This window comes from Eptatretus burgeri, chromosome 5, assembly GCF_056783735.1.
Source record: "Eptatretus burgeri isolate ZD-2024b chromosome 5, Ebu_testis_v1, whole genome shotgun sequence".
In the NCBI taxonomy this organism is placed as follows: Eukaryota; Metazoa; Chordata; class Myxini; order Myxiniformes; family Myxinidae; genus Eptatretus; species Eptatretus burgeri.
In genome coordinates, this window is record NC_140965.1 from 48574554 (window position 1) to 48585664 (window position 11111).

General features: G+C 47.7%; 1 protein-coding gene across 2 annotated transcripts in view; it reads left to right on the top strand.

The window, feature by feature from the left end:
- The first annotated feature begins 8995 nt into the window (after positions 1–8995).
- PLEC (plectin) overlaps positions 8996–11111 on the top strand; it is a 202636-nt gene continuing 200520 nt past the window's right edge. Inside the window, exon 1 of one of the 2 annotated variants that reach the window (XM_085881786.1) lies at positions 8996–9117. In XM_085881786.1, coding sequence (XP_085737912.1) covers positions 9045–9117 — 73 coding nt within the window. In that variant the 5' untranslated portion in view covers positions 8996–9044. The remainder of the gene's footprint in view (positions 9118–11111) is intronic. The other variant, XM_085881784.1, reaches the window with a different exon arrangement.

The window sequence follows — 11111 nt, forward strand, 5'->3', positions numbered from 1 at the left end:
TGATGTGGAGACGTGTAGGGTGAGGCACGAGGGGACGACGGAAGAACCAAAGGAGGTGTCGGAGACGGAGAAATTAACAGAGACTAAGAGCCAGGAAGAAACGGAAATAATTAACGAGGTGACGGAGACTGAGGAATCAATGGAGGGGGATGAATTAAATGATACGAAAGATGAGCACACACAGGTATAGCTAAGAGGGGACAATGGGGTTGAGCTTAGGGAATGTTTTGTGACCCGGTGCAAGCAGCAGGATAGCCTCCTTCAGGAACGGAGGGAGAAAATATGCTCTCTCGAAGCAGATCACGACGAGGTGAGTCCGATTGGGCCGCATGAGGTTGGGCGGATGAGAGCTGTAAACGGGTACACGCGGAGCTTGGGGGATATGGAAACCCCGGGATTGCTTGTGGTCACGCGAGTCCCCGAAGTGATTGTCCCGGAGTGTGTGGTGAAATATGTGCCAGAAGGTGAGTATAACGTGAGTGGAATAGCATGTGTGAGTGCGTGCGTGGAAATGGACGGACTGATCCAGACGGGAGACGGGTATAGCGAGCTGAATGGGCCGCTAGTCAGTATTTCAGGAACTGCGCCGGTTTCACGGGACGTCGCGTACGGGGCCCGTTCGGCATTTAGCGAATGGCCCTTGCGCACGTGTCTTCGTGCAGGGAATCCGGCGCGGAAACGCTCCGTGTGAGATTCAACAAGGCCGCGTGGACGGCTAAAATGGTGGCGAGTGCTGGGTGAATTTGGAACACGCAGATTCCCACGGCGCGTGTGCGAAGCTCCATGTGCTGCATGCCGCGTGTTCTGTTCGCGGAACGCGCGGAGTCGGTTCCCGGGACGATGCGCTCGTGCTGGCTTGCACGGGAAACCGCGCAGGTTCGGTGCGCTGGTGACATCATCGGCAGGGATCTCGCAGCACAAATGCCGGGGAAAGAGCACACGTTGTCCCGCGTGGGGAATTCCCCGAGAGCGAGCGCTTGTTGGGATGTGCAGGGTGATGTCATGGCTGCACGTATCGCCCGTTGGAAGGGACGGACGGGCATGCCGTAAACCGCCACAATGGCGGTGCAAAGAAGAAGAAAAAAAGCCTCGCTCCAAGTACATAGCCCGTTGTTTGGGAAAAGGAAGCACTAGTTGGTGGGATGGGTTAGTTTAGATAGACCGGCCTCATGGGGGCATGAGCTGTCCTCCATGGGACCCGTGGACTAGTTCGAGGGAATGTTAGAGTAGATTTATAAATGAAAAATGGATTTTGGGGAGACATGGACAGACATGGAATGTGTAGTGGGGACGTAGCTTAGCTTCGTAGATTAAAAGGAATGTGCATTAAAATAAGGGACGACGAGGGAGCACGAGACAGTTAGGGGAACATGTGTGGAGTGAATTGGAAAATAGAAAATGTGTAATGAGTGAGTATGGGTCAGCGGGCCCAAGATTGAATGGAGTGAATGTGGAATGCATGGTGCGAATGAATGAGTGGGGGGAGGAGTGAAACCCACCCAAGTGACCCTGGGGTCAGTGTAATGTTAGTTAGTGGGTTAGTCAAAATTACCAAAAGGAGGTCATCCTATTGTTGGTGTTGAGTGAAGGCACGATACCCATTTGGAGGGGTGCAGGAGTAAAATTGACCGGCTGGGAGCATGGTTTGGGATAATGAGTACCGAGTAGAGGGCACCCTGGGCACCGGACAGTCGGCCAGAGTAGGCCAAGGGTCCAAGGGAACGGGATAGTGTAGTGGGCACGGGCGACCCGCGGAACGGGACCCGTAGCGCCAAAATGCCTCGTGAGCATCAGAGGGGGGCAATGCCAGGGAGGGTAACCCCCCATGTTCATAGGGAGCAGGTAGGCTCGGAGACAGCCTCAGGGCCCGGGGGTGCCATAGTTAGAGTTTGGCAGAGGGGGAATCCCTGCCAAGTGAGCCACGCTGCCCAGCCATGAAATTGTGCAAGGGCATGGAAGAAAATTTGAGGGCGAGGCCCAAATTTATAATGGACACCAACACAGGTGACGGGAATCATGGTTTTTAGAACCGATAGTTTAAGTGACAGGCGTTTAGAAAAGCCCGGGGGTAGTTTAAAGTTTAATAAATGTTAGGATAGGTAGGAAATGTACCCCTTCGCACCATCCAACCCCTCACTCTCCGTAGGCCACTGGACCCACCTTGGTAGATTGCTAAAATCTGTGGGAGGCCATTCTGAGGCTTCGTTGAGCCTCGACACAGGACGCTAGTCTCTTCCCTATTCCCCTCCAAAAATAGGAACGTAGGGGTTGGGAGTAGGCTAGCTTGACAGGATAGGTTAGCCGGACAAAGACACAAGGGGGTTAGGGAGACGAAATTATAAGAAAAAATAAAAAATGGGATAAATTTCGTTGTTTTGTAGTTGCAAATTAAGGGAGTGGGTATGGACAGAGACAGGCAAAGGTGAGAGATTGGGGGGAGACCATAGGTTATGTCCGAGCCCGCTTTCGGAGCGGCCGGCACCACCACACTCCCTCCATAGAACCTCGCGGACCATCCCAGAGCCCGGCCAGCTTCACATGCTGGCCTGTTTTTGTGCTACAATCGCCTGGTCCGCATCTGCCTTGCCATGCCTCATCTACCTGCCTCTACCATGACCCCATGCCTGCTACCCTCTTTGCATTCCCTCTGTGTCACCATCACCATGTGCGCCAGGACCACCCCAGTGTGTTGCAAGGACTGCCCTGCAGGCAGCCCGATCATCCATCATTTGTGTCTTGCATCCATTCATCTCCATTCATTTCCATGAGCCAGAGACTGCATTGAGCAGCCTGCCTACCTCTTCAAATGGCCTGTGGGACGGCGCATGACCTGCCGTGTTAGGGTGAGTTGCCTCCAGCAGCTGGGGGTATGAAAGAGATAGAAAGAAGAAGGTTCACTGTGAGGAATACTCAAGGGGGACCTTTTGAGCTGGCCCTGAGGACGACTGACCTTCAGCTGCTGAGCACTCACCCACATACAAACTGTTAACTTTGCCATGCCTCTTTCCCACAGATAACAGGTCCTGGGCCATGGTTAGTGTAAATAGATAAGTAAGGATTGTAAATAATTTAAAAACCCACCTGTTTGTTTCTCGTAGCGCCGGCAATTGTAACTAAGTTGTCCATGTGAGTCTGTTCGTGTAGTTACGCAGCGCATTAAGTTATTTATTTTTGGGACATGTATAAAAAAATGTTGCACCCGGGGATCCGAAGGTAGAATGTACGAGGGGAGAACTTACACATGCTGGTCACACGCAAATTTGATGACATGGGACGAGTCTGAAAAAGGGGAGGGGGTAGTGTTGCGAATCTGGAAGCTATGATCACTCAACATACAGGTCCTATAGCTCAGTTATTTCGGTAAGTACGTGTTTTTAGTTAGGGTCCCCGTCCCTTGTTTAATGGGTAATTAAATGTTCATGCGCTGCGGAGTTATTTTGATAGTCAGGGTTTTCTTTTATTTTTACACCACCAACATCAACTACAACAACGCCAGCATCACCCTCACCTTCACCTCGCTCTGGCCGATACCATGGTGGGCGGAGTTCAAGGAGGAGCCTCGCGGCGGCCCTCGACCAATCAGCGTGCTTCAAGTGAGGTGGCCACCGCTCAGCCAATCAGACCCCACGATGGTGAGGAAGGCGGTCCGCGTGACATCTCCACACCCCCGGGCCAATCGACGGACTTGCCGCTCGTTTTGGCCAATGACAGGGCGATGAGCGATTCTGCGCACCAAAACCATCCAGTGAGGGAGAGTGGGGAGGGCGGAGGCGTCCCCTCCCCCCCCCCTGGAGAAGGGTGAATAAGGTTGGGTCGCGATCGGACCGGGGGGAGAGAGCTTTTGAGATTGATGACCATCGAGCAGGCGAGGTTGTGGTCAATCTGACGGGCAGGTTGAACAAGTGTGGAGTTATCAGCCCTCGCTTTGACGTTCAATTCAAAGATTTGGAGAAGTGGCAGAGAAACCTCCTGCCTTCTCGACAGTTTGGGATACAGAGGAGAGTTTTGGTTGCCGGGGCGAGCGCTGAAGGGAGCTCTGGATTCTATCATTGCATCTCGACGCTGGTCTGGTTCGCCCGTGTCAGCCGAACCACACGAGGTGGACAGGTCCGTGTGTGTGTGTGTGTGTGTGTGTGTGTGTGTGTGTGTGTGTGTGTGTGTGTGTGTGTGTGTGTGTGTGTGTGTGTGTGTGTGTGTGTGTGTGTGTGTGTGTGTGTGTGTGTGTGTGTGTGTGTGTGTGTGTGTGTCGGTGGGCCCGTCTGTAAGTAGGAATTGTTTAAGTGCTCTTTGCTGTACATACTTGCATCTCTTTAGTCGGATAACTCTGCTTCTTGCGTGCTCTGCCCCCCCCCCTTTTCCCCCATTATGAATAAATACCCCATTTGTTAAATGTATCAGTTCGTTGCTGTGTTTCTTCCATTGGCTTAGAATGGCATGTGTTGGTGAATTACAAAGGCTGTTGCCGCTGTAAATGTACATTTCGACTGATGGGACTTTGGCAACCATCCGCTCGGGTTGCGCACGGGGCGGGCACGCTAACGGCTCGACTTGTACGAGTGCAGTCGAGGGTGTGAATACTCGGTAACTCGCCACGTGGATCTCTCTCGGTATTTTGAAGATTGGCAAATAACCCTGTACCACGTGGTGGAATTATTGACGATTCACGGTCTGGTAAGGGATCAGTACCCTCGGAGTTTTCCGAAAGGTACGATCTAGATTCCGGGTATTCGGTAGAGTCGACCCTACTGCTCCACCTCGCGGTCGTACTCGCAGCCGATACCCGGCTCTGCAACAATATATCAAAGTACCTTATTATACTGTACTATTGAAGTTTTGATAGTGTATTTATATACAAGCTACGATAAACACAGGAACACTACTCAGGCCACTCAGGTAGGACGGAGGGGTGAGAGATCAGTTTTATAGTTTTTTTGTGATATACTGTACTGTCAGACCCTGATATTTGCGGTTCTGCTATTCACGGACCCCGCATATTCACGGTTCATAAAATGTGACCTGCTTCTACATTAGTGGCCTGGCCCTGCACTTTGCGTATTCATGATTTTATGGCATTTTCGCAATTTTTCGTGAGTGTATTTACGGGTTTTTACTTATTTATATTTTGTGGGATTTTTGTTTTTCCCCTTATGAATCATGAACCGCTGAGAACCCATCCCCCTTTTTCCCCCCATTGAATGAATGCCCCGATATTCGTGATATTTTTCAGGAACGTAACCCCCACAAATGTCAGGGTCCGACAGCACTGTAATCATTTACGGAGGTGGAGACATGTCTGCATCCTCTGGGTGGAGTTTGTTGGGTAGGAACAAAGGGCGTGGAAGAAATGCGGTGGGAGCTATGTGTTTTTATGAATGGTTTGTTCTGATAATATACACACAGGGATCACTGTACAGGTGACCCTCGTATTACGTGGGGGATGTGTTCCTGCGAAACGCCGCATCATCTGAAAACGTGTTATCCAGGCAATATTTAACATGTAAAAATGGGGGTTATGTTCAAATGATTACGATTTCAACCTTTTAAGGTTGAAGACCAACATAAAAAAATCTCAAAAAAGCAGTAAACAATGTATAAATATAACAAATAAAAACATTAAAATAAATCACTTTTTAATAAGTGTAAACATGATTGGGGTTGGATACAGTACATTTCTTGTGGCAGGCTTATTCAGGTGTTGCAGGCTGTCCAGTTGAGGTTGAAGGCTCAGAATATGAAATGGAGGCTGATTCGCTTGGGATTGTTTTGACACACGAATGACTCACTTGGGGGGAGGGGGTGACAGAGTAAGAAGGACTCGCTCAGAATGACATGGCGTAGCAAAAGCATCCGCTGTGAGTGAACGATTCGCTCAGAATGACGTAGCACAGTGATTGTTGTTGAATTAAATCTGCGCTGTAGCGAAAATGCGTCATCAGAACATGTGTTATACGAGTCACCTGCAAAATATATATATATATATATATATATATATATATATATATATATATATATATATATATATATATATATATATATATATTATCCCTGTGTCGTAAAGAGGCGATCAGGGTTGCGTCAGGAAGGGCATCCGGCGTAAAACATGTGCCAAATCACTGTGCGGATCATACGGATGATCCGCTGTGGCGACCCCTAACGGGAGCAGCCGAAAGAAGAAGAAGATATATATATATATATATATATATATATATATATATATATATATATATATATATATATATATATATATATATATATATTATATATGTTTAACCATAATGCCAAATGCTAGAGTCTTCCAAATTGAAATGGAGATTTTGTAGTTTTTAAACATTTATAATCTCTGCAGTTAGTTACATTTCTTTCTCTATTTCTAAAGTTATAATTCCTACCGTCCAAATTAAAACTTTAAAAGAAATTGATTAAAAATCAGGAAATTTCCCACCAATACGCAACTTTCGAAATGACGTATGAATTCTAAATGAGACCCTTTGAGCATGTGCCGTGTGCATTTTCAGTGAGCACTAAAAGTGCTCGCCGGGCACTTTTAACCTGCCGTTGTCATCGTGAAATCTGTGATTGAAATCGCTTTTAAACATAATTTTCAGCATTTATATGAAAGAGTGGCAATTTCAAGATGGTTGACCACAATTGTTCTGTTCCAGGATGCAGATCGTGCTCGCAGCCGTCGTGGATATAACACACAAACACCTTGGGTTTAATTGAGTAGGTGAGAGCTAATTGGTTCTTCCCTCGGTTCACAAATGAGAGAAGTGAGTGGGTCTTTGTTTTTCATTTTCATGTTGACTGCTGTTGATATTTACACGTGGTACGTGCTTGCCCAGGCAAAATAGCATTCCTTTCCTGTAGTAATTCTCTGCAGACGACTGTAGTACGACCTGTTACTAACTCCAGCATATGAGAGTACTACTCTCGTATACTATCGTTCTAGCTGCAGCATTTTTGCCTGGGTGGGAGCCTCAGTGGTGCATGTTTCTGTCTGTGTTCTCGCTGATGATTTGCCAACAAGTGATGAAACCGGTCCAGCAGCTGAGGGGACGTGCAGCATTGGGATTCTCATGTATGTACTGTTTGTGAACGCCTTTACAGCCGTGGAGTAACTCTGGGAAGAGTTTGAAACAGCAAACGGCTTACCCTCTTGCGTAGCCTTTCATGGTTGCTTTATGCAGCTTTCTTCGGCGAGATGAGCATGGGAGAAATCGATTATATATGTGATTATTGAAGTTCTTGTAACTGGACAGATGCTGTGACGATACCGTCATGACGTCATCATCACTGCAAACGCAGAAGGGCCTCTTGCAGTGCAAAGATGTCAAGGTCAAATGCTATCACCAAACAAATTAAAGGCGAAGCGACCAACTTGTGCATGGAACAGCGACGTGTTGCTCTAAAGAGCCCCAATAAGGGCAAAACTAGGCGGTCGTACACTTATCAAGCCCCGATGCTCTTATGGGGTTGGTTGGTGAAGGTTTGTGGTCCAAGTCTTTCTCAAACCTGCTCCTGACGTTCGATTGAAGCCAATTTGGGCAGGAATTTGTAAGTCAAGCGATAACTCGCCTACTCTTTGGAAAAACATTATGGGATATTTAAAGTCCACCAACTAATGTTAACAGGATGGACACCCAGTTTAATGTCCATTCGAGGGATGGGATCTTTGACGTCCACTTGCAGGCTGCAGCAATCCGTGACAGTTTCTGGTCAGGTTGGGAATCAAACCCAGACCAGACGCACCAGAGGCAAGTGCGCTACCTCCACACACATGTGCACGTGCAAGTCATTCTGTTATCAGGCCTCGTTAATAACATGTGACGCAGCTCATGGCACGCAATGTAAATGCACACAGCGTTCGTTCGTACCAACTTCACACAACTTGAGTGTGGGTATGAATCCAGCCAGGTCTCTTGTGATTCACTTCCCAGCAGGAAAGGGTGTGGACTCGCGTTGTATTGTGAATGTTTAAAATAACAACAACCATAACTAGATCGGCACTTGGTCGAGCGAATAGCTCCACCAGGTTGAACGGTTTACGTTTTGTATGCATCCTACCTGGCTCTGCATCCGGACTTGAACCAAAATCTCCTCGGCTTGTTCTTGTCACCTGCCCAATTCATCCACATCGTTTTGTCATCACTAAACTTGTCCACTAGTTTTTGAAATATCATTTGTATCGTTTTGGTGCCATCGATCAATAGTGAAGAATCACTTCAAATTTTTTTTTTAAGTCTAGTATCCCGATCCGGATTCTCACCAAAATGGAATCACTTCGTCCTTGTCGCATACCCAACCCGTCCACCCAATTTCGTCCGAATCCGTCCACAACGTTTTAAGATATCCTGCTCATAGGCAGACATACTGGCAGACAGACAGGGTGTAAACATAACCTCCGTCCACCTTCGGTGAGGAGGTAACAACAACACTTTGAGAGAGACTTGAGGTGTTGTTCCTTATTTATAATGTCCAGAAGGGCGGACAATTCCTCGTACGTACTGGGATGCGTGAGCGCTGGGAACTCGCGGGACGGAGAGGAAGCAGAGAGAGAGAGCCACGACTCGCCGTCGGCCTATAAAAGGTTACTTGTGCTCTGAGTGGAGTCATTGCGAGATTCTGAGCGCATCAGGCAGACAAACATCAGAAACAGAGACGACAGAGACAGAGACAGGGTCTAAGGCCGTCGGCGGGAGTCATGGGATGGCCTTCCTCTGAAAAGTGCAGTTGCGAGTTAAAACTGAAGGAAAACACAAGGACACTTTGTCTGCACATCGCCCACTCTTCTGCACAACCGGTAATTAGGGGTCTTGAGCCATCACGCCGACTGTCTTGAGTCACGAGGGGTATTAAAAAATATAGATAAAGACGAGCAAAGGCGACAACAGTGTAACCAACCAGGAGAAGAAGAAACAGAGTTTGAAGTTGCAGTGGGATCACCGAAAGGAGGGGTCTCGCGCAGTGTGCCTGTTTGAAAGGCGGGGGAGAGGCCTCAGGCGGGGGAGAGGCGCCGCTGCCCCCGAGCTATCGGACTCGCAGACATGGCATCGGGACGTGCATCTGTCGAGCAGGACGTGATCCTGGCGTACGAGGACGTCGTGGGGAAGTATAAAGGTAACGGGACCGGGTCCACGGCTAACCATTGTGGGCAGACGTTACCTTAGTCCTGCCGTTGGATCGAACACATCGCGGGGATTTAATAACCGACGGGTCGCACTGCACGTGTGAGGTGGACGTGGACCGACGAATGATCGGTGTGCAGGTCAAACGGTGGGTTGCGAGACCCTTTCGTGGATCCTTGTACGTCCACAGGGTGATACAAGTCTTCTTGTAACAAATGTCCATTGATGTGGGCTCGTATTTCGTGTTGATGTACGGTATCAGTACTCGTGTGTACCTGGAGGATACACATCAGGAGAGCGGACATGAGAGTGCTGGGAGCTGTCTCTCGTACGTACCACTCACTGTTCCCCGATAAGCGCTTGGAGCGTGTCCAGGTCTTTAGTGAAGTTTTATTTAAAGTTTGTGCGTGCCATGCATGCCGTGCCTCTTATCTCAGTTTTATTCTTACCCGGTATCGAAAAGGTAACTCGCGTCCCCTTCTGACGTTATTAATCAAAGCAATGCCGGTTTTTACTTGGTTTCCACTGATTTGAACCTTGCAGACAGGCTTCTTTTTTTTCTCTCTCTCATTGGTCAATTAATAGGTTTCGGAAGAGGTGCTGATTGGAGGAAGCCCGAGGGTAGTTTAACAGCTCGGTCCAACATTGATTTGATACCATTTGCTGTGTTGAAACACACTTTGGGGTTTGGTCGCATACCTTCTACCAGAATCCTGCACCTGGTTTCCCTTCCCAAATCTGAGCACTCACCTCCTCTCCTTATTGTCTGATCATCTATGGAACCGACTCCCCTTGTCTCTTTTCGCTTTTTCCCACCTCTCGTCCGTCAAGAGTGCTGCCCATCGTCACCTCGTGCTTTCTCCAGTACCCACCGCTGCTCTCCTCTACTCTTGCTCACATTTCATCCCCATCCCCCTCCAACACCTTTCCCGACCACACCTCATTTTTTCTGCCACTCATCCACTCCTGTTCGGGTGTGTGTCTCTCTGTTTCCCTGGGATCCCCTGTCAATTTGTGAACCTGCTGCCATCATCTGTTGCTGAGCTCCTCTTATCATCATCTGTTGCTGAGCTCATGAGCTCTATTATAATTATTCAATCACCAACAAGATTCAGATTGAAACACCTTGTATTGCTATCATCATGACATCTGGAAAATTTATTCCATTTGGACAAGCCCCCATTCCTCCGTACTATTTGTTGTGATTTACCCTCCATTGAGATTTTGATAAGGCCTGACACCATGACAGTGGTAGACTACGCCCCACCTCGGATAACGAGTGGATGTTTGAACCTTTTTCCCCCCAAATGTTGAATTCCTCAGCATTTCCAGATAAGCCCTGGCTCTGCTTTGCTTCACAGGATTGTCACAAATGTGTTTACCTGTTCCTGTTCCTGTTCTCATCTGATCCCCCTGGATAATGATGTAGGGAACCCATATTCACATCCCATATATCACGTGTTTCCTCATGTTCTCATGCCATTGTAGTTCGTGTAAAATGACATTATATCAACCAGTGTCTTTGTCCTGCATGTGATTCATGTAAAAGCTCCTCCATGAGCCTGAGATTGGTGTTAAAAAAGAAAAAGAAAAAGAAAGGTGGATGAATTAGGACCTGGTAAGTGTCCGTTCCATCTTCTGAAACCCTACCATATGTGATGTATATATATATATACACAAACACCAGTGAATGTCAGTCAGTGTGTCTCCTCCATAACTCCAAAACCATGAAACCTTGCAGCCTGAAACTTGCATCCATTCTAAAGGAACTCCAAGGGAATGAATGAGTGAAAATTGGGTGTTTGGGTTGATTAAAACACCCCTTTTGAAGAATTTTATTTTACACGTTTTCCCATTTTGTAATATTTTTCATTATGTGATCCATCACTTCGGCATAGATAATAAATATGACAAAAATCGAACGTTTCATTTCAAAAGCTTCTGCATCCATTTCATCGAAGTGCATGATTAAGCCACTTGGCGCGC